The sequence below is a fragment of the Mauremys mutica genome, chromosome 11 (genome assembly GCF_020497125.1).
Source record: "Mauremys mutica isolate MM-2020 ecotype Southern chromosome 11, ASM2049712v1, whole genome shotgun sequence".
Classification (NCBI taxonomy): Eukaryota; Metazoa; Chordata; order Testudines; family Geoemydidae; genus Mauremys; species Mauremys mutica.
In genome coordinates this window covers 24,057,113-24,082,405 of record NC_059082.1, presented here as the reverse complement: position 1 = coordinate 24,082,405, position 25,293 = coordinate 24,057,113, and the positions used below count along the sequence as shown (strand labels likewise).

Sequence of the window (25,293 nt, the reverse complement as noted above, 5' to 3'; positions counted from 1 at the left end):
AAGACACACCAAATCAAAGCAGCACAAGACCCTGCTAGAACAACAGATGCAAAATCTGAAGATATACCTCCACCACTAGGATGATCAACACCCCTGCCCCACCCCAACACACTTCATATGAATCATAGAATATTAGGGTTGGAAGAGACCTCAGGAGATCATCTAGTCCAATCACCTGCTCAAAGCAGGACCAACACCAGCTAAATCATCCCACCCAAGGTTTTGTCAAACCGGGCCTTAAAAACCTCTAAGGATGGAGATTCCACCACCGCCCTAGGTAACCCATTCCAGTGCTTCACCACCCTCCTAGTGAAATAGTGTTTCCTAATATCCACTCTAGACCTCCCCCACTGCAACTTGAGACCATTGCTCCTTGTTCTGTCATCTGCCATCACTGAGAACAGTCGAGCTCCATCCTCCCTCCCTCTTCTCTTCTGCAGACTAAAAAAGCCCAATTCCCTCAGCCGCTCCTCATAAGTCATGTGCCTGAACCTCCTAATCATTTTCATTACCCTCCGCTGGACTCTTTCCAATTTGTCCACATCCCTTCTGTAATGGGGAGACCAAACTGGATGCAATACTCCAGATGTGGCCTCATCAGTGGCAAATAGAGGGGAATAATCACTTCCCTCAATCTGCTGGCAATGGTCCTACTAATATAGCCCAATATGCTATTGCCTTCTTAGCAACGAGGGCACACTGCTGACTCACATCCAGCTTCTCATCCACTGTAATCCCCAGGTCCTTTTCTGCAGAACTGCTGCTTAGCCAGTCGGTCCCCAGCCTGTAGCGGTTTATGGGATTCTTCTGTCCTAAGTGAAGGACTCTACACTTGTCCTGGTTAAACCTCATCAAATTTCTTTTGGCCCAATCCTCCAATTTGTCTAGGTTACTTTGGACCATATCCCTACCCTCCAGCATATCTACCTCTCCCCCCAGTTTAGTGTCATCTGCAAACTTGCTAAGGGTGCAATTAATCCCATCATCCAGATCATTGATAAAGATGTTGAACAAAACCGGTTCCAGGACCGACAGCTGGGCACTCCGCTTGATATAGGCTGTCAACTAGACATCAAGACGTTGATCACTACCCATTGAGCCCAACAATCTAGCCAGCTTTATATCCACCTTATAGTCCATTCATCCATCACCACGAATTTTCAAAGATAATGGCCAGTGGCTCTAAAATCACATCAGCCAACTCCCTCAGCACCCTTGGGTGCATTAGATCTGGACCCACAGACTTGTGCACGTCCAGCTTTTCTAAATAGCCGTTAACCTGTTCTTTCACCCCTGAGGGCTGCTCACTTCCAACCCATACTGTGTTGCCCAGTGCAGCAGTCTGGGAGCTTTTGTCAGAAGTTGTGATGTACCTCATCCAGTGCACTAAACGCCCCAATAACAACTATGTGGGTGAAACGAGACAAGCACTATGTGTTTGAATGAACTCACACAGAAAAATGACAAAAGATAAAAACATCACCACCTGTGGATATGCACTTTTCACAAATCAATCATTATATCTGACCTCTCAGTTCTCACCCTCAAAGGAAACCTGCACAACACTTTCAAAAGATGAGCCTGGAAGCTTGAATTCCTAACTTTGCTTGACGCTAAAAGTCATGGTCTGAATAGACACACTGGATTTGTGGTTTATTGCAACAATCTATAACCCACTAACACACAATCCAAGCAAGCTTTCCTACTTCCTCCTTTCCCTCCTATGACTGGAGAGGTGTGAACTAACCACTTCTCTTTAATGGTCCCTTGAAATCTGTGTTAACTACTTGTGCTAAACAACCTGTTCCATCTTGTATTTAGCTGTGAACTTCTGAGTACATTTTGAAGACCTGAAAAAGAGCTGTGTATGAGCTGAAAATTTTCTCTCAGAAACGGAAGTTGGTCCAATAAAAGATATTACCTCACCCACCTTGTCTCTCTCTTTTAATATTCAAACCAGAAAATAAATAGAATTGCCCAAAATACAAGTTATCATTAATTTTAAGATGTTGGTAACTAAACCAAGAGACTGGATGAGGAAAATGAATTTGGCTGAGAACACAACTAAATGCTGTTGTATGGCAATTAATATATCTGTGTTGAGCAGAACAGTAGTTTAATCACAGAAACATTCTCCTCATCGTGTTTAGGAAGAGCTCTCTTCATATTAGCAGAGGAATTGCTTACTCTGAATCTTTAAAGCATTAATTTTATATTGCTAAAGGGAAACCAATTTTCTTTAAACATCTAAATGTTCTTGTTATTTCACGTAGAAACGAACTAGCAAAATTCAGGAAATAATCAATAGATTAATATAGGCTAGGGATGGGGCAAGTCTACAGATTGTGATTTAGACTGATATTTAAAATGTCTGTTAAATTTCCAATCCCCCCCAGAGACTTGGTAACAGCCTTACCAGTCAACTTCCACCTTTGCAAATTGTAACAGCTGCTTTGGAAACCACAGAAACTTTTCCAGTGGCTTATTCATTTAATTTAAATACAAATGCAATGAAATTATGAGCAATTAATGTTGTTCCTCACATACAACAGTGATTAAACTAAAAAGCTACAAGAACCTAAGCTCTGGGCGATTCAACTTATTGCATGAAACTGTAATAAAACACAAATGCATTCACAGTATGTATAAAGTGAATTTGTGGTAGTTACAAAAGAGCATTAAATCTTTTGTTGAGGAGAAGGCCTGGTCGAAGGAGGCTTTGCAGCCCCAACTCCAATTAAAAGAGCTATACAGTCGGTAGAAATGTGGGAGGCTGCCAGACAAAGGATAGACTAGATTACTACAAAATACTCCCTTGCTCCCCAGCTCCTCTCAACTTAGGGAGTTAAGGCTGCTTTGTGCTACTCAGCCTTAAATCCTGCTGAGCTGGTCAATTATAGATTCCTCTTGCATAGAAGAATCCTCGGATGACACAGGGCTTCTGTAATAGCTCCTATGCCATCCCCTTCTTAGTGTATGGCTTAAGGGAAGAAGTGGGTGAAGAAGTGCTCCTGTATAGAGCCAATCCCTAGCTGCCTGAATGGCCCCTGTGGGCTGCTGGCAAACAATGTCAAATAGAGAAAACTTCAGGCTATTGTCTTAAATACAGGTTCATTTTCATCATCATGAGGCAGACGCGACCAGCGGAAGGCTGATTTTCTTTTTTTGGTGGCTCAGGTTCTGTAGTTTCCGCAGTGGAAGTTTGCTCTTTTAAGACTTCTGAAAGCATGCTCCACCCCTTGTTCCTCTCAGATTTTGGAAGGCACTTCAGATTCTTAAACCTGGGGTCAGGTGCCATAGCTATGTTTAGATATCTCACATTGGTACCTTCTTTGCGTTTTGTCAAATCTGCAGTGAAAGTGTTCTTAAAATGAACAACATGCTCTGGGTCATCATCCGAGACCGCTATAACATGAAATATATGCAGAATGCGGGTAAAACAGAGCAGGGGACATACAATTCTCCCTCAAGGAGTTCAGTCACAAATTTAATTAACACATTTTTTTAATGAGAGTGTCATCAGCATGGAAGCATGTCCTCTGGAATGGAGGCCAAAGCATGAAAGGGCATATGAATCTTTAGCATGTAAATACCTTGCAGTGCTGGCTACAAAAGTGCCATGCAAATGCCTGTTCTCACTTTCAGGTGATATTGTAAATAAAAAGAGGGCAGCATTACCTCCTGTAAATGTAAACAAACTTGTTTGTCTTGGCGATTGGCTGAACAAGAAGTAGGACTGAGTGGACTTGTAGGCTCTAAAGTTTTATATTGTTTTGTTTCTGAGTGCAGTTATATAACAAAAAATTACATTTGTAAATTGCATTTTCACATCAAAGAGATTGCACAGTACTTGTATGAAGTTAATTGAAAAATACGGTTTATTTGATCATTTTTACAGTGCAAATATTTGTAATAAAAATAATATGCACTTTGATTTCAGTTACAACACAGAATACAATATATATGAAAATGTAGAAAAATATCCAAAATATTTAATAAATTTCAGTTGGTATTCTATTGTTTAACAGTGTGATTAAAATTGTGATTACTCACGATTAATTTTTTTTAGTAGATCACATGAGTTAACTGTGATTTATCAACAGCCATATTTTAATTATGAATCAGTGATAGGATTAATTTTAAAAAATCATTATAAGAAACCCATTTTCAACTGTTTAGAAATCATTAAGTGGAGGTTAAATTTGAGGCAGTACATATTAAATTTCATAATGAATAATTTAGTATCTCATTAAGATGAGATTTGAAAATATTTCAGAAAAAATAGGTAATAAAATTTGAAGCACTAGCTGGATCTTTTGCTGGTTCTTATAGTACTGTTTCTGTTAACTGGAATTTCTGGGGAAAGCCATAACTTGGAGAATCTAAATGGCTTAACTGTCATTGTCTTCAACAGTTCTGTCCTTTCCTCACTATCTAATTTGTTTAACTGTTTTTGTTTAAGAAAGCTAGTCTTCAAACCAGTTCAGTATAGTTTTGATTTTGTCCTTCCCTTCTCAGATAATGGATCTCATAAAATATCCACTGAAGTCAAGAGAAGTCTTTCAATTGATGACTTTGGATCAGACCCAACACTTTCTTTACCACAATTTCTGTGGCAGAACTCAGATACTGCTGTAATTTGCTTTGACCAAGATGCCTTATTTTTACAAAACTAATATTCTGGGGATGTAATTCTTAACTTTTGAAATAAATGCTTAATCAAAATGCTGTTATTCTAAAACAAATAATGATAGAACTAGAATTCAATTGAGCTTTAGATTTATAGCTGCCTTGATGATGATCAAGCCACAGGACAGAGGGCTGGGCTAGTAGCATATTATAGGTAAGAGCGATTGCCCACTTCCCAAGAAATGGGTCTCAGATATCTAGTATCATTTTAGTTCATTTTATTTCACAATCTCCTTTACTGGCTTTATATAGATATTGAACAGAATAGGAAGTGGACAGATGAGGTGAGGGCTCTGGAGGTGGAGGCGTATGTCTCCATTATGACTCCCTGGTGTGGCCTGAGAGAAATGAATGAAACCATCTCAGGGCAGTTCTGTTAACTCCTGCCACATTTCTGATACCAGACAAGAGAAGTCCATAGTCAATGTACTGTGCATGTTTTTCCCTGCTAGCAGAAATAAGAAAATGGACCTAGCAGCTGAGAGCCTATATTGTTAATATTGTTCTACTGATCAGTGCATCATCAAACATAAGTTAGGAAAACAAAGATAACATATTAAAAATGTCCTTCTAACAGTTAAACCCTTCCAGATTTCTCCCTGACTAAACATTCCCATGTTTCATGTATAGTAGAGCCTACAGTGTTATCACAAGGCAGATACATCTATTAAACCTAGAGGAAAGGTAATAAGAACAGAACATCTTACCCAACATAAATATTAGGTGTAAAAATAGCTATTCACTATAAAGGTATGTGGAATGATCTAACAACATAGAAACAACTATGTATAAGACAAAATGGAATGTCTAGCACTGTGATGCCAGTTCTATTCAGCTTTTTGAGAGAGTTTTGAAAGAACTGTCACTTTAACTCTATAGTGAACCCCAAGCTAATTCAGTTCCTTCAGTGATGTATCTAGCACTGAAAAGGTAAAATAACAGAATATGCCTGCATATATTAATGGGTCATATCTTTGAAGAGACCTGATAGAGGACTTATTTAGCAGCAAGATTCAAAGCAGAGGGACCACAAACTGTAAAGCTACCTTAAACCAAATTTGAAAGTCTTTTGATGAATTATCATCACTGCTTGTTTGGGAGAGGGGGCGTTCCCTATTGATTCTTTGTCAACAGATGGCTCCCCAAATCATTGTCTTAAAATACATATCAATGTTCATTATGTATCCATAGTTTGGCAGGTATAAAAATAAAAAAATCGAATGTCTTCCTAAGTAAAAGATTTTTCTAAGTATTCAGTTCTTCTCCCATCCATGCATAGCAGAGATTATATCCAGAAAAAAGACCTTGCTATTTCTGAAAAGAATGTGCAGTTGAAGTCAAACAGCTCATATGGATGGTAATGATCTCTGGAAGTCTGAAAGCTTATTTATTACTGCTAATTACACTGAGCTGAATGCTATCTTGATTGATACAGGAATGTCTTTTTCATCTGCCCCGGGGCATTGAGAAACAATCTCTAGTTATAGATAATTCCCAATGTGATAATATTCCGAGAATGAATTTGGCTCTCAAATTCTTCCAGCACTTGTCTCACACAGTAGCATTTTAGACAAGATTTCTAGTAGAAAAACCTCTTGTTCTAAAGTTGGTTCATTCAATTCTTTGTACTGGGGCCATCCATTCTTCTTTCTTTAATTTCTGTTCATCCTTTCAAGTAATTAAACTGAGATCCATTTATCTTCTCTAATGGTGGAGGAATGGTTGACATCTTGTTGTTTGGGTAAGTTATTAGATCAAGTGTTTCTCTGAAAGTCCCCTTGGAGTTCAAGGTCAAGGGAGCGAATTGTACTATGTTGAACAAAGCAGATGTAATAGGGTACATTTTTTTCAAGGCTGTTCTTCCTCAAAATCATCTTTACTGGAGTAGCTAAATAATAAGTCTTGGCATTTCAGTGTCATAGCACTTAATTTCCAAATGCTTTACAGGGATATTAATGAATTTATCCTCACAGCACTCCTATGAGTTGTGTAACAAGTATTATCTCCATTTCACCTACTCAAGCCATCAGTATCAGAGCTGTGATTCGAACTCTTGACTCCCAGTCCCACGTTCATTCCTCAAGCAAAGCAAACCACACTGCCTCTCTGTATTCAGGTCGCCCTTACAACAGGGATAAAAAATCTAATGAGTAGACAGGGCAGCAAATGCCAACTGGATCTTCATCAGCAGTGTAAACAAAAAAGGCTGTAGCTCTAAAGGAGCACAATACTGCAACTCTTTTACCAAATCTGCCCGTCTCTGCCATGCCTGCCTCCTTGCTGGTCATCTTAGCTGCATCGATTCCTGGTTGGTCCAGACACAAACTTGTCACCCCTCCGCTTCATAAAAGCATCACATTAGGTCATTAGTCCATTAAGCCCCAATCCTTAAATCTACACCTGTCATAAAGATGACCAGCTCAGATCCTCAGCAGATGTAAATCGGAATAGCTCCATTGATTCAATGATGTCACCTTTACAATTTCCTCTTAAATGCAGTTTGGGTGATTCTCTTAAATATAATACTTTGTAATCTTGGTTAGTATAATAATAATAGGAACAACAACAATCATTAAAAAACATGAATTCAAATTGACATAATTCACACATCATTCATCTTTGTTTACATATTATGTGATATGTACCTTTGTGCATATTTTACAGTTATGATTTAGCTTGCAAAGAACTCTTCTATCAACACTGAATTTTTCCCACCATCCATGTAATAATTTATTATAAGTGTGAACAAACTAAATGCGTGAAGGCATGTAAACACATAACAACCCTCTCACCAGACTGTTCTGGCTTTAAGCAATATTGGCACTAATCACTATTTAGATATCTTCAGATCAGTATTTTATTGGGATTTTGTGTGTGTGTGTGTGTAGCTTTCCTAGAAGTGATATTGTATCAGGCCACGAAGGAAGCTATAGAAAGGTGACTTCCTCATTACCTAGAACAAACTGTCCTCACTGTATTAATGTGACCACCAGAGCTCAACGGCTATATTTCACTAGAACAATAGAATTATCAACCACAAAAGTGAATCTCATGGCAGCTGGAGACAGAGCTTTCTTGGAAGCTGGCCCACGACAGTGGAACTCACTGCCAGATCATCTTAGAATCACCACACATCTCAATATCTTCAGTACAAAAATGTAAAACGCATTGCTTTGACCTAGCTTTCCTCAAATAACCATTTACTCAAAAAAGAGGTAAGGCATTTTTATGTTACAGTTCTGTATAAAAACCCAGACAAACAGTGCACACTAAAAAGGGGGATGAACAGTCTCCCAAAAGCAAGATACACATTTTTTCCATCATCAGATTACTATCAGTTCTCCCAAATTAATTTTCAAATGCCTGCCGTGAAAAGTGAGGATAAAGTACCAGCTGTTTTTCCTTTGTAAGAAAACTACGGCTTTGTTAGGCATTGAAGCTGAAAGGTGAACTTCACTTTCTCTCTGTATCACAACTGTGACAGCAACAGCTGTCGGAATGCCCTTAAAGCATATTTTTTCCAGAGATCAGCCGAATTTCAGGTGCATTTTTATGCACAGAAACATTGATTTTGCACCACCTTATCCTAAGAAGCCAAACAATACAAGCTAAACCCAGCAGCATCGTTTTAAGTTTGACTCATAAAAAAACCCACTGGTATCATTCAGAAAGCTAGATTTTGTAGGAAAATGAAGCGATCTGCCCCTCTGGAATCACGTTAGCTCTCTTTTACTCTTGCTTGCACACACATGCACACTTTATCATATTGGTTACTTCAATTTAAATATGTATACACTGGTATACAAAAGAAAATAATTATTTATATTACAGTAGCTCTCGGAGCCCCCAGCTGAGAATGTACAGTGTCTAGCATAATAGGGGTCCCAAACATGTAGCAAGGTAGTTCCTGGCCTGAAGAGCTAACAGTCTAAGGGGGAGATTTTCAAAGGCCCAAAGGAGAAACAGATGTCCAGTTCCCCTTTGTAAATCATCCCCTGAAGAGGTGAGGCAGAGAAAGGAAGCACCATCATCATCACCATTTTGCAGATGGGTACCTGAGGCATGGAGAGATTAAATGACATGCCCAAGGTCACACATGAAGTTTGTGGCAGAACCAGGAACTAAACCCAGATCTCCCAAGGCTCAGTCCACTGCCCACAAGACCATCCTGACTTATTTTTGTTCAAAAAGTTGATGTCTACTCATTATTAGTGAAAGTAGATGTTTTAAACAGAAACTATCATCAGATTGCTAAATCTAAGGTCCCAATTATGTCAGTGGGCCTACTCATGCTGAAAGTTAAAAGATGTGCAGCACTTTGCTGAATTGTGGCCTAAGAAATTAGTTTAAGAAAAAGAGTAGCACTGGCATATAAACCAGACGATACAGTAAATTCGAAGAAAGGTTTTTCAAAGCCAAATCCAAGCAAAATGATCAAGAATATTTACTCAGCAAATCTCTACCTCCTCCCTACATACATGCATAGAGTAACTGGAGAAACACATTTTAAAAATCAGATGGTGAGAGAAAAAATCCTACCCATCGGCAGTTAAAAAGTATAGAGAAAAAGTAAATTTTTTGGCTTTAAACCAGAAGTTTAATTTTCCAACTATGTAGTTTGCTTCAAAGCGTGTTACTAATAATAATCAATTCAGAGTAAAAATAAACAAACAAAAGCACCCAGTGTCTAGACTTGCTCCAAGCAGAATATTAACAAAAAGTACACTATGGACACAACCTAAAGGAATTACAGAAGATCCTATCGGCAGGGGCAAGATCAGAAAGAAAACGTACCAATGGAAGCCAGCACAAGCTGTTGTCAGTCAAGTTCTACATATGCCAGCAGAAGAAAAATGGTGTTTTCTATCTCTCTCTTTTTGTCCTTCTATTTGTTGGATCTAAAGCATTACCCTTTGATCATGTCAGAAATCAGATTCTAATCCCTCCTTGAAGTGAACGACTTCAGAGTTCACAGGGAAAATGGAAAAGCAGACTGAAGACTAGCGTGAGTGCAAGAGGTACTATTTAGATTCCAATCATGATGGGAAACAAATGTTCATGGAAAAATAAGATAATTGAGTCTTGAATCAAAACCACAGCTGTGGGCAGATGATGAGTAGGGTCAACACTTGGTATCAGTTTGAGTGAGGCTCAGCATCTGGGATATCACTGAGTGAGCAACAGAAGGGGAACTCTTGTCGTAGCTATAAACTACTGCAGAGGTTCTCAAACTGGTGTGGGGGGGCACGGAATGTATTCTGGGTGGGCATGAGAAGCTTTAAGGAAAAAAAAAATGACTGTGCACATTCACAGCTGGGTGGCCGAGAGCAGTGGCTGTTGGCTGGGCCCCCAGCTCTGAAGGCAGCACCGCCGCCAGCAGCAGCAGAGAAGTAAGGTTGGAAATACAATACTGTGCCACCCTTACTTATGCACTGCTGCTGGCGGTGGTGCTGCCTTCAGAGCTGGGCACCCGGCCAGCAGCCGCTGCTCTCCACTCCGCCTTCAAAGCTGGGTGCCCAGAGAGCAGTGGCTGCCGGCCAGGCACCGGGAGATGAGGGACTGGGGTATAAACTACTACAGACACAAAGAAGGGAGTGTGATCAAATACGTTTGAGAACCACTGAACTACAGAACAATAATGTTCAAACAATGCACATTTCAGGCAGCATGCTCAGCAATGAGTTGAAAGCCTCAACATCCTTTGACAGTCAGGTCTACCAAACAGAGTCACTACTGATTAAGAAGCAAAATGAATGACATAATTCCTTTCTTCCCCATTGGAAGGCAAATGTGGGTTACATTTGAGCTGCTTTAGCTAGATTATGTGATCCCTCATGACTGTGGGTTTCGTAGGCACATAAAGCCACCTCTAGTTTTATAGAGGATTTTAGATCAGTACACACACCTTAAAGGAAGGCAATTAGGTCTGGGTACACTGATTTTCAGTTTACCCGCAATGGTCTTAGATCTGCATATACACCAGGGATGTTTCAATTCTGAACACTATATTCAACAAATATTACTTTTATTCATATCATAATTTGATGTAGTGAGATGTGGAGTTATTGGAATCATGGTGTGGAAGCAGGGAAAGAAAGAGAGGGTTTAAGTGCAGCCATTTAAGTGTCAGATACAGAGCAACTGTTCTGTCAAGTCTTAGCCTAATATCGTGAGACCTGTAGAAGCAGGGCTCATGTCAGAAGCAAGTGGAAAACAGCAGAATAGTCAGTGTGACCCAGCCTTGAGATAACGATGTTTGAGAAGAGAAAGTGAGAAAATACTGGAATAGATAGCAAATAGCCTAAATAAAATGCAGATGTTTTTAATTAACGCACATCACAAAGAGGTATAAATGCTTGTGTGATTTTGCTTGTACTTTGAAGAAACTGAGGCAGAGATGCTCTCTGTCAGCTGTGTTCTTCCCTTGCAATTACATGTCCTGAATGAAGCTGTCTCTGATTTTGTTGCTTCCAACCGGAGAGTGGAGTTCGTTTCTTCCACAATGGTGATATGTAAAAATAGTTTAGTGTCTGGGTCCTACCTGGGATATAAACTGGTGATTAGAATTACCATACATCAGTTATTTCCCCATTTTTGGAATTAAGTTTTAGGTTAAATGAAGTGAGATTTGAACTCTAACACTGGTTCAGTTAAAAGCTTCTTGCTGGTTTGAAACCAGCCTCCTAGATAAAGATAAGCAGGATAAAGAGTCTTATTCAGCTGAAATGCGGAACATACCACTAAGTGCAGTACTTTACACTCCTTGAGAACTCTACCTGCTAGTTTACAACGTTTTTTAAAAACAGATTCAACTATTTTGTAGTCTTCTTAAAGTGCTTTAAATGTCAGACATTTCTTTGTCAACATCAGCTCTCTACAAAGATTACCTAAAACCAAGAAATATGAACAGAGCTCTCTACATTCATACATACTTTACAAGCATAGTGCTGGCTGAAAATCCAATAAAAAAACTCATCCATTTAAATATCTTAACAGAAATTATATTCCAAATATCAGCTCCTGAGCTAGTATAAATTGGCATAGTTACACTGAAGTCAGTATAAATATGCTGAAGATTAGCTGAAGATCTTGCCAGAAATTTTCAACTAGTTCCAATCAGCAGCTATGTTTTTGGGTAGTGCAAGAGTCAAAGGGTATGGCTACACTTACGGTTTGCAGCGCTGGTCATCCAGCTGTGTAGGAGCAGCGCTGGTGTGTGGCCACACTCACAGCTACCAGCGCTGGTGTGTGGCCACATTTGCAGCATTAGCAGCGCTGTTGGGAGTGATGCATTATGGGCAGCTATCCCAGCATTCTAGTGGCCGCAACGTGCTTTTCAAAAGAGGGGGGTGGAGTGGGGTCTAGTGTGACAGGGAGTGGGGGGAGAGAGAGAGAGTGGATTTTTGGAGCCAACACTGTGTGTTTAGCTTCCTGCCTTGAAAAATCAGAACATGTTTCCGACCCCTTAGTCTTAACTCTTAATTGCAAACAGCCTGCAGCCAACACGACTCCCCGCTGTTTCATTCGCTCCCTGCCTGCCTCTCATTTGATTGTTTACAGCCAGGTACAGATGATCACAGCAAACAGGAGCTCTGTTTGTTTTTTAGATAAGCAACGGAGCTCCGATCGGAGCTCGTTCACAACAAAACAAAGAGAGGCTGCATAACAAAACAAAGAGAGTAATTTATAAAAGCATTCTGGGATACATCCTTATACCCTGGAGGCCAATCACAGCGCTGGTGTGTGGCCACACTTGATGACCAGCGCTGCAGCACCAGCGCTGGAATCCTTATTCCCCATGCTGAGTGAGGTGTACGGCCAGCGCTGCAGCCAGGGAGTTGCAGCGCTGGAAGTGCCCTGCAGGTGTGGCCACTTACTAATTGCAGCGCTGGTGGAGGCTTTCCAGCGCTGCAAATCGCCAGTGTAGCCATACCCAAAGTCTACTTTTTTACTTGGAACTACAGTGATCAGTATAAACCACTAGCAGCCAAGTGATGGACTGTGGAGGAGTTTATTGGAATTTCCAAAGGGCACAACTGTTTTTCTTTGGTTGTGTGACATATGCACCTCAAACTATATTTACAGAGCAGAACACTACAGTTTCTTTACTAGTTTATTCTTCCTTAATTCTGTTAGGGAAAAAGCCTGCATTTACATTAATTGTGCTGTTATGTGGCAAGCAACACATTACAGTACTCAATAAATGACACTTATCACTCACATGATCTGGAAAGAGGATAAAATTTGGATAGTCAAATTTTTCCTTTTATGAATGTTTATCTAATTATTTCTCTATCACCACGATGCACCAAATACATTCCACTATCTAAACATTTTGTGCTTTCAAGTGTTATGCCATTTCAATTAACCAAAACTATTTTATATGAAAGACAGGGACATATTTCCATAGGCAGATAAAAATCCCATGTGCCACTTGGCTGTACGCATGGCCTATGTGGGGAAATGCTAGAAGTATTAACCTATATAAACAGAAATTTCCCTCCAACTGGCATACTACTGTCGAATTTTGTATGTACTCTTAGAAATAAAGCACAGGATTATTTAAAAGATTGAGCTGGGTCAAAGAAAAAGGTTTGTATAACATAAAATAAATCCATGCTTGTAATCTTAGAATTAAACCTCCTAAAACCTCAGGCCTTTCTGCTAAAATTTTAATCTTGGATGGCAAGTATAGATGATTTACATGTAGAGATTATATAATTCTTATATGATTAATTCTTAACCAATTCATAAGGAGATAAGAATTACCATAACAGATCAGACCTACGGTCCATCTAGCATCATGTTTCTGATGATAGCTGGTACCAGATGTTTCAGAGGAAGGTGCTAAAAACCCTGAAGATATGTATGGGATAACTTGCCTATATGGCATGGTTCTTCTTCACCCCCTCAGTTAGAGGCTGCCTTATACCCTGAAACATGATCATTAATAACCTTTTTTTTTTAAAATAATCTTTATTAGTGTAACTCTAGATAATTTGAAGTATGAGAAATACTTTATTTCTCCTGAAAAGGATGTGTTGTACAAGTGGACAGTCAGTACATTATTACATCAGCAATAGGGAAAATAACGGGCCTCAGGCACATAAAGTTGCCAAAGGAACACAAACTATCTATTCAAGTTCACTATTTCGGATTTTGCAGCAAAAGTCCCCTTCGAAGAGGACTGACCATTTCAATAATCCATTTTAATTCCTTTTGTGTGTGTGTGTGTTTATTTGTTTCCTTCCTATCGCTCTCTTCTTTTTTACATCCATCACATGCATAGCAAACAGAGTCAGATTAGGGGTTTGTGGGACCTGGATCAGAGCAAGTGGGGGGGCCCTCCTAACCCCAGCTGCCTGCAGTCATCCCCCCCAACCCCTTCCAAAGCGCTCCTGCTGGGGAGTGGGGTTGGGTCGCGGGGGCCTGCCCCACTCTCTGGCAGGTGTGCTGGGCAGGCGAAGCAGGTCGGGGCATGGGGCACCCATTTTTCCAGGGGCCCCCTAATTGACTGAGGTCCCTGGGCACAGGCCCTGTTGGAGCAGTGACTAATACGCCCCTGATGGTAAGCACTGTTTCCCCTATATAGCAAACAGCAGAACTGAGTTACTGTGTATTTTATAATAAAATAGAAATGTTTTATAAAAATAAAAGGTGTGTTCAAAGTTCTTGTTTGCCTTCTTTCTCCATTTGGTGAAGTCCTCATTATGGACTCTTTGGATGTGGAATAAAGCATAGAAAAACAATGTCAGGCTTTTCACAACTGTTGTGCCTTTTCTTTGTTAACATACTCTATTCAAAACCACCATCATGCATATCTATTATCCTTTTCAAAGGCTGCCATTGATTTTGATCCTTTCTCTGTAATATGCATCAATGATATCAACAAACTGGGAGGCATGCTAATAGTACTTGCAAGATCTGTTTGCAAAGTGAGCTTAAAAATTGATTTCCTCAGTTGAACCTGACATAACCCCTGCCCCTGCTCCAAAAAAACCCACACTCCCCCAACACTCTCCTTCCCCCATGTTAAAAGAATGTTAAGGTTGCAAAATCAAGTACTCAAAAGTTAGGAAATTCCTGAATTAAAGTTGCCCATGTAATGTTAATTCGGCTCCCATGTGCATTATGATAGTCTTTGATTATAAAATCACATACTATTTTGTCACAGGATCCCAAATTCTCTGGGATTTTTATGTTTCTATCTTTTCAGGCATTAACTTTTGGGGTCAAATCACGTATTGTGGGATTTTCAAAGACACAAATGGGCGTTATGTGCCTCACTCCGAGTAATTTTCAATGTTGTTTGTGCCTCTGAAAAGCTACCCTGTAATGCTCAGAGTCTTTATCTGACTTTATGCAGAATACCCATTATACCACTGCTTTGTTCACATTTATACATGATATAAGTCCGAGTTTTGCACACCTGAGCATTCAGTGCAGTCAGTGAATTAACAGAAGGCTAATTCTTTTTGAAAGTTAAATCATTAATTCTCAAGATTTTTCTTTATTTAAATCAATTTAATTATTATATCAGCTGATGAGTGGTGTGATTTGAAACCACGATTGCAGCCTAGCTCCCTGGGAATCAGTAAATGATTACAACTGTAACATCAGGGATTTCCACATACTCCTTGTGGTGTCAGTGAATAAGGGTGTTGAAAGCCATTCTACTACCACAGCAGTACTGGACATTCAGGAAAGAAAATGGGTGTTATTGACAAGGATTAAGTTGGCTGTTGGGGTTAGAAAGAGTATCCTTCATTGTTGACTGTGAGCTTATTGAACTGCATGAGGGAGAATGTATTAACGAGACAGGATTGTTTAACTGAAATAAGCAACAAAGAGTCCTGTGGCACCTTATAGACTAACAGATGTATTGCATAAGCTTTCATGGGTGAATACCACGTGGTTCACCCACAAAAGCTTATGCTCCAATCTGTTACTCTATAAGGTGCCACAGGACTCTCTGCTGCTTTTTACAGATCCAGACTAACACAGCTACCCCTCTGATAACTGAAATAAAAATCTTCAGCTGTTTGGAAAGTAGGAGAGAACTGTTAAGACATGCACCAAATTTGTGGTGAACTAGGGCTTAAACTGTTCAACAGCAGTAATCAGGAAATGTAAAGGACATTTGTATTTGCATTTGTGAATGCATTCTTTCCTGTTTTGTTATCAAGGACTGTAATTTTCTGAATACCAGCTCAAACTGACAAAAATTAATTAGGATTCTAAGTAGCCTTGATTGTAGACTGAGTCAATTGGAATACATTGGCATTTTTACATGTTGATTGCAGTTATTTTCCTTAGGGAGGAAAATAAAAGGGGTCTGATTCTGATTTCATGGTTGTTTTATACTGGTGTAACTTAACATACTCCTATGGAGTTAACCTGATTCAGAACAGTGAGAGGGGAGAATCAGGCTGATGTCTATTGTGAAAGTGGAAATTATTTGTGTTATTAACTGATCAGGCAGATGAACACATTTATCATTTTTATTGGTTGCTGGTACTGTACTGTTGGCTGCATTGGGCTGAAGCTATGTGGTATAGTTATTTTATAAGAGAACTGCATCTCACAGAGTTACTGACTTGGCTGCTTACTGAAGAAGTTTTAGCATGGAAACATTCAGAGAATTCATTTTGGGGTTTGTATCCTCTTGTTATCTCAGAGGTTCTGAAAACTAGGGGTTCTAATGCTCTGGCAGATACTATTTCCTGCAAACAATCCTTAAACTAACTGCTTCTGCGCCTCCCTCCCACCCCTACCAGCGGCTACTTTCAATCTTACTGAACATTAGAAACACCACTTAAGCCACTAAAATCCATATTCAGTCGCATTGATGACTTACATTCTGCCTTACATTCTTTATCAAGTAATTTAAGTTGGTGAGGCATGGGGGTGGGAGGGATTGGAAAGGCAGCCCTCTGCTGAGATGTTCATTTCCTAAACATGGGTGCCTACAATGAGTAAGCCTTTAGTGGGGCCATTTTAGTGGAAAAATCAACATACATGAGCCCCAGCATCAGAGTCAAGGGTGACAGTAGTAGAACAACACTTAGTTTAGCAGCTGCCAGAAATTTTGGCTGAATCTGCACTGAATCTGAAAATCTTAAACATGCGAGAGCTGGACAGGTTCATTTTTAAAAATCAAACAGCTGGCCCATTTCCAGTTTGGACACTGCCATTCTATCTATCTCCATGAATTGGTCATTGGTCCTACTCTACAAGCAGAATGATTTGGCATGAAGGGGTGATTCCTTTTACTCATATTTTTCTCATTGTTATCTGCTAATTTGTACAGCAGTGAGGATTTTCTGGGACAATCTGGTTTATTAGCCCACAAATGGCAGCTTTATTTCCATGTACCCCTTAGCGGTATTAAATCCTCCAAACCACTGTTTATTGGAGCTCCCTTCCTGGTCTGTGGTGACAAATATTTGCAGCAAATCTTCAAGAACACCAGAGACCTGCCAAGTTCTAGTGATTTGCCCAGGATACTCATGTTGGCCAGGTGGCAATCATGATCTTCAAAAAACCAAATTGTTCGCTTAATTTGGGTTAATTAACACTTGGATAAATTAGAGGGAATAGAAGATACCTAATGAAGCTATTTATTGATACCATATTGTCACCTAGTGACAGCCAAAAAAGGCATAATGAGTAGTATAAAATAAGCAACCGGCTGTATAGAAGTCTTTCAGATTTTAAAACTGTAGTTCAAATGCACATACAACAAGAAGTTCCATTCAGCTTGACTTCTGGAAAATCCACAAGGCAATCTGGAGTCGCATGCCTGATGTACAATTTGGCTGTGAAAAGGCATATTTCAACAAACTGAATGAAGTATGGAGAGCGGACAATAAAAGAGGGAGTAAAGGAGAAGAAAGAAATTTTCACTCTAAGGATGGAGGTAGAGGTTTGAATAAAGTAAAAACAGACTCCAACTTTGGCCCAAAGCTTAAACCTACACAGCTAAACTTGTTTACAGGTTGGAAAGGTTTGAAAAATGCTTACCCCCCTGTCACTCAAAACAAAAATGCAGACTCTTTTCACTTACCAGGTTCCATAGTCAATCGCATCAAACTTCCACTCAGTGCAGCTGGGAGGGACGGAGACATCAGTAGCTCTAAGCCTGCTCCTTTGATTCTGGGCTGGCCAAGGACCAAATCAGGATCACTATAAAGCCTTGTAGGACTGAAATACTCTGATACCCAGTAAAGCAAAAAACTTGCTCTAATCCAACACTTCTGATTATGGTAAAGAGACCAAACCCCTCTATGTCTATACCGCATCAAACTATTTATTTCATATTGTTGCATATCAAAGGGATAGATTTGAATAAAAATTAATTCTTGTGTTGTCACTCTTTACTTGGATGTTTGTTTTGAAATACCCAGCTGTAAGAAATCTTTCAGGAAGTTAGCTTGTGAGTTCCCGTATTTAAATCCATGGAGCTCTCCCTCTGTTTTGTTTTCAGGTAGAGGAAGCATTGTTAAGAATTTTGAATTAACTCCTTACTTATTATTGAGAGAATCATTTTAGGATCGGGTTAGATTATTCAACCCTGAATACTTTTCTGGAAATTTTATATCTGAGTTTAACAACCAAAGGTGAGTAAGTGAATGCATTCTGAGAAGCGGATGTTTCTTTCAAGACACTGTTTGGGCTCAGATGGGGAGTTGGAAATGGATGTTTGTAATAATCTGATTGAGGGCATGATTAAGACTTTATGAGATGGTCTCTCTCCTAAGGTTTAGCATTTAGGGGAAATAATGTTGATTAAAGCTGTTTTAAATGATACTATGACATGTATTACTAGTAGTGCCTAATTTAAACAAACCATGAGTCATTGAAATACAGTTGTAGCAATTTACTTGTAGGTTTAATTCTATGCTAAAAGATTTTTATCTTAGGTTAATAAACTTCATAAACTCTCATAAATCTTGAATGTTTGTGGTCCATCAAATAACTCGAGGGGCTAATTTTTCTTAAAAATTATAACTTTTACCACAGGTGTTCAGAAAGCAGGTAAAATATCAGTGTTCAGCACTTTTATTCTGAAGATTTATGTTACATCATTATATTACTATTGGTGATATCCATAGAATCCATTCAGAAGATGTTATCAGTGATTAGAGTTAGGTGAAAATGCAAACCTTAATTCCAAGTTTGAAATTAATTCATTCTAGCTCTGCTCAGACCCTTTTTGTGTCCTTTTCCCATGAACATATGAACAATTTACTTTAGTGATGGGCATCCATAGAAATTACCTTTCAATATTCATGTCAGATTGTTTATTTGATTAGCCAAATGGGAACAGAGACAATACTATATGACATATCTGACCAATCACAAGCAAGCAACAAAAGTCTGGTCTTAGAATATTCACAATCAATCCATGAAGTAAAAAATTCACAACAATATTTGTTGAATAAATACAAATATTGAACTGCTTGTGTCTGTTCTGTGAGCAGAAAATAAAGCTACATTTCTTAAATATATTGTCTACTGTGAATTACTCAATTCTAGTATTTTAATTTATGGGAGCAATTGACATATATAAGTTAATAGCTGGATTGTTGTAGTGAGGGCATAAACAAGTAAGGGTGCCTGGGGGAATGACAGGGGGAATACTATAGTTAGTTCTTACAAGTAGAAAAGTGGATTCTAGTCAAGGAAGACAGAGGAGAGGAGGCAGGTTTCAGAGTGGTAGCTATGTTAGTCTGTATCAGCAAAAAGAACGACGAGTACTTGTGGCACCTTAGAGACTAACAAATTCATCAGATGCAGTGGGTTTTAGCCCACGAAAGCTTATGCTCAAATGAATTTGTTAGTCTCTAAGGTGCCACAAGTACTCCTGTTCTTTTAGAGGAGAGAAGAGTGGCTCTGGCCGCCTGTGTGGGCAGGAATTTAGCCCCTCATCTATCACTTCTTGGGAAGTCTTTAGTCTCCTGAAACTTTACAGCTTAGAGAAGATAAAGCTTCTCTTTCATATGGACACATGGTACTCATATTATCCACTCACATAGGAAAGTTATTCCTGGATAAAAAATAATGGTGCTAATATTTTACATATAAAAGGGAATTTCCAGTAGAGATTCTTTTTCTTGGAAAGGCGGGCAGAAGAAAGGGCAGAGATTAAACACTGCTATAATCCAGAGTGTAGAGTATTTTGCACTTTGAATGAGCGATTATTCAGTGTCATCGACTGAAAGGTGTTGGATCTCTCTGAGCAATTTGCAATATCCTGAGTGGTTTGCAGAATTCTGTGGTAAATGTTCTGAGGTTATCTCATAATAATGAAGATGATGATGTGCATCACCACTGTACATGGAGTTTCACCAGATAAAATTATACTTATTGTTATGTTTTGAATGGCATTATTAACAACAGATTTAATGGACAGATATAACTCAAAACTGGATCATTAGATTATTATAATTTGCTCCAATTTCCATGTATTTTCTGCAAAAATGATTACTAATATGTGGTTATATAAAGTGTTAGTATTTGCTCTTATGACATTCATTACTCTTTTCCATATTTTCATAATTTACATTAATGTTTTTCACACGTACATGTAAAAAAAATATCTGCTAACATCAAATAATAACATAATACCAGATCAGACTTGAATATACTAAAACTATCGTAAAAACATAAAACCTTGCCTGAAATAAATATTTCTCTTTCAGTTATATTTTCTAAACTAACCCAGAGATTCGATTTACTTTTCAGAATCCTTAATTGCCTTTGACAATAACAAAGTACATCATATCATACTGTGGCATATAGCAATCCTGCTGAAAAATGGATTGACAATGATATACTCCTTACTAGACACAAACAGGTAATACACTGTACTAAGTGGTCCTATACTCTGACTGATGTCATTCCCAGAAAAATGCAGCATCCAGCACAGCTGGCTTAACTGGCTGGTGGAAGATTTCCCCCAACGTAAGGGAGTCCTTGGGAGTTGTAACAAAGCTATAGTGGTTCCAGCCCACCCCTTCTCCTGGCTCCCTGTGAGGGTGGCATAGCCAAGGAAAGGAGGTATGGACATGACATCTCAATCCTTGGTGATACCTAGCTGCAGGAAACAATGCTTGTGTTTGAGGCAGTCAGGCTTAAATTAGAGCAGCCCTGAGGCTGGTCTAACTCATGCTGGAAACTCACCAATTCTCTGACTGAACCTAGGATTACAGGAGGGAAGGCCATAAAGATAGTGTAAAACCAGGCACAGGTCATACACAACCAAAGTTTGAGGTCTAATATTAAACTATAAATAAACTTTTGAACATTAAACAAAATGAGACTAGTTTGCATTGTGCTAATGAAAGATAAGCCAAGAAGAGATTTTTCTCTCTCTCTCTGAAGTCTGTGAAACATATGCAATAGCTCAGGAAAAATTAAAATGTAGACAAAGTATTTGACCACGGGCAGATTTTAGAAATTGATTTGCAAGGAAAGGAAGTTTTGAAATTAGGTAATAAACAGTTCTAGTCAAAGGGGCTTTTTTTTCTGGTAGGGTTTAGCTTTCTGATATTTATTAATTATTACAAATATTTTTATTATAACATATTAGTCTAATGCCTGCCGCCTTATCCAAACACACAATATGACATTTAAACAAATAGAACACTGGCCGCTATAGGAATATACTTTCCATATACATCATATTGATGAATGAGGTGACACCAACAAGAATAAAGGCAATGTAACATTATATATATAAAACTTTTATCTATTTTTATTTATATATAACATATCTCAATAACTTTTAAAACATTTCATTAGACTGCCATTATTAAAAAGGAATTTATTTTAATGGATTTTCCCAGCTGGGCTCTTCTTTATCTGTATATCCTGAGCAAATAACAAGAAATCTCTGTGCTGAGACACTAAGTATAATGCATAGTAATATTTTCAAACCATCTCAACTCCATACACAGATTCATTTCTTCACACACTAAAATCCATTCCCTTATCAGCTACCTCCAATATCTGAGTCCATTACTGAAATGTTCCTACCTAAATTAGGGCAGCCATTTCTACATTTAAGTGTTCCAGTTGGCACCTAGAACACGTACATGGACAGCTAAGCACTGATTTAGACTGGATCTCTTAGCTTAAGTACTTCAAGTTTGAAATTGGTCTCTTTAGTTGTTTGTGACAAAGTACACATGTGGTGACCCTTCCCTGCAAGCCAGTGTGAAGACAGTTTCACATCAGCTGCCAGGGAAATGCCCTGTATAAGCCTATAGTAATGTTTTCCTTGGCAAGACCAGGTTTTTCAGACACATCTCATGATATCCTTTTGGGTCCCTTGTTCCTTATGTTGAGTTGTTTCACACTCAGCAAAGGCATTAAAGACCAGATTTTCAAAGGCAAAAATAGCGGCCAGACTCCTAACTCCTATTGACTAGCAGTGAGAGTTAAGCGCCTATCTGCCATCTGTGCCTTTGAAAATCTACTCTTAAATGTCATTATTCTTTTTGCTGTACATTGCACAGGAAAACAGATGTTTAAAAGAAAATTAAGAAGAATTTACAATCACAATAGCTATAATTATTTTAATTAATTTGCCCCAGTTCAATAAACAAAACAGATCAGTTCACTGTTAGACTTGACTTTGGGTTCCTCATCCTCATGTGAGGCAGTCATAACATAACCGAGATTTCAGTATCTATGGAGTCATTCCAACCAAAGATTTGCTAATTAATGCATTATGGAAATGTGTGATGTGTACAACAAATATTTACAGATGAAATAATCTCACTCAATAGCATTACATCACAAAGTTAACCAAAAAACTGTTGCATCTTTTATACTCACAAATAAAATTTTTCATCCCATACTGGATTCAAGTTTCCAAAGATAGTTTTAGTTCTCCGTTTGGTTTTGCCAACTTGTACTGTAACGTATGGATCACTTGAGCCTGTTTTATCCTTAGCTTGTAAACCCTGAGCACAAACCACTGCAACAAAAAATGAAACAAACAGGTTTTACCCCACAGCTTTCATTGTGAAGGACCACATGCAACAGTGGCCAAAAAAAGGAGAAAAAACACAGTATAGGGAGTCTTAAAAAGAAAGGTTAATAGGAAATCAAGGAGAGTGCTGAAGAGAAGATCATTTTAACTTCTGTTAGCTGGGGACTTGCAGAAGGTTAAACTAGATGATCATAACGACCCCTTTTGGCTGCAAAAATCTATGAATCTAGCTAATGTGCCATAATCTAAAGATTAACTGCAGCGTGTATCTACTATACAGTGAGTATGATACAAAGCAAATATTTTCTGCAACACTTATCACTGAGATTCCCTTCTAAAGCTGTGGTTTCAATGCACTGTAAGCAATGTAATGTTACAGTCTAACTCAGTTCAAGTCTTATGATTCCCTGCATAGTAGGAAAGGCTTTCAAAATCTAAGAAAGGAGTTTTGCTTGCACTGGGAGAATGTTTGTCATGAATTTTGGAACTAAACATGGATATCCTTAATGAGCACTTCACCCTATCGTTCCTCCTTGGCATATGTGGGACTAAAACAGTGTGACTATAAATATTTTCCCAATACTATATAGCATACTCAGCCAGTCAAAAGCCTTCAGTAACAACGGAAAGACTGCATTCAAGAAAATTAACTCTAACTGTCATTAGCCATGAATGTTCTAGCCATATTAGTCCCAGGATATTAGAGTGACAAGGTGGATGAGGTAATATCTTTTATTGGATCAACTTTTGTTGGTGGAAAAGACAAGTTTCAAACTACACAGAATTCTGCTTCTGTGTACTCAAAAGCTTCTCTCTTTCACCAACAGAAGTTGGTCCAATAAAAAAATATTACCTCACCCACCTTGTCTCTCCATCATTCAGAGTTTATGATGGCTAATGTATATATATTCTGTGGTAAATATAAATACATATCACTCACTTTTTCCATTATAATTCATAACACTGGAAATTTCTCATTTGAATGCAAAATTGTCAAAACCAGAATAACCTGCAGCTGAAAAACTTGACATGGCTGCTAACATCAGCAGAGATTTGTTTTATTATTTTGAACACATTGTTTAAAATGTTTTGATGGCACCATTTAGTTAACATAGCCTGCTGTCAATCACATGGGATAATGAAGCTCACCGTGTACTCAGAAAAGTGACTGTATACAAATGGCACTTTCTGAGCCAGCAGATCTGCTCCCTGTGTGTGTTCAGAGTCAAATCTGCTGACTTTTGTGAAAAAAAGTAAGTTTTCATTACTATTCACTCCTGTCGGCCCTATAGAACACCACATTTCTGGGGATTCAACTGGATTTGCTTCTGCCTGACACTTCATTGTTAGCAGAAAGGGCGCTTTTCAAAGTCACAAAGACAAGCTGGCACCCAACTCCCACTCAATGAAGTCACATCCTAGGGTGTCTTTTGTGCCTGTGGAAAATCTCCCCTGGAATTAACTAAATTCCAATTGCAGGGTCACCCGTGTAACCCACTTCTGTCCTCAGTTCTACCCGTGCAATCACACTGAACGCAAGACACCTGCACAGGTACAACTTAGAGCATAAACCAAGGGTAATGGGGCTACACAGCAGTCACTGAGGGGAGGATTTGAACTGCAAATCTGAGGGGAGCCTTTGCTTCTGGTGATGATTCATAAGCCACAAAGAACTCTCTTGGAATCTCAAATCAGGTTCATTGTTTAGGGCTGGCAGGTATGGAAAATACAGCATTCATCTTCTTACTCGAAAATTGAGTAAATTTGAAGAGGGAATAACTGAGGCATAATAAATGTGGATTTAAACAATGCGCCATTTTACAAAGTAATTTTGCAGAGTAGAATCATACTTTAAAGGGCAAATGCTGCCGGCATTCTCTGCAGCATGGAATGAGACCAAACAATGGAAAATCCAGTGTGGACATGATACACAGCTTACTTGAGGTGCTGCTGCTGATCAGAAGCCACAGAGAAGATTCTGAAATACCTCAACAAGCCTGCCTGTGGTGGGTGCACTGGAGACTGGCTAGGGGAAAACAATTCAAAAGAAGAATATAGGGCAAGACTCCATTCTTATGAAAGGGAGAGAGGACAATGCCAGGTTGTTGAACCTGGGAAAGAGGTGTCCAGAGTTCTGTGGCTCAGGACTGAAGCTAAATAATTTCCTTGCAAAGAGGTATACAGTGAATTACACTGTAGTAACACTGTGAATAACGAAACACAACCTCCCAGGTGGGGGTACTTCTACCCTTCCTACTCTACATTATTAGTAGCACTTGAGCCTGCACTTTGCAGGAGAGGAAAGGTGGCTATGTTGTTAATGTACCGTGTCCGGAACTCAGGAGACTGGGATTCCATTTCCAACCCAATTAACCTATTTTGGTTCAGTTTCTGAAGATGGGGATAAGAAGTCTCTCTCACCTCACAGAGTGATAGAGCTAAATCCATTAATGCTGTAAGCTCTTTGAGATCCTGAGATGGAAGGTGCTATGCAAGGGTAAAACATTGTTATGGGTTTGCATGGTGCCTACTAGGATGCAGTGCATGTCCATAAGTGAGAATCTTAGGTGCCACAACAGAAACAATTCATAAGAAAGCATTAT

General features: G+C 38.9%; 1 protein-coding gene across 2 annotated transcripts in view; it reads right to left on the bottom strand.

The window, feature by feature from the left end:
• UNC13C (unc-13 homolog C) overlaps positions 1-25,293 on the bottom strand; it is a 408,349-nt gene that overhangs the window by 250,963 nt on the left and 132,093 nt on the right. For both annotated transcript variants that reach the window (XM_044979553.1, XM_044979552.1), the window contains one exon: positions 22,534-22,675. In XM_044979553.1, the coding sequence (XP_044835488.1) occupies positions 22,534-22,675 (142 nt within the window). The remainder of the gene's footprint in view (positions 1-22,533; positions 22,676-25,293) is intronic.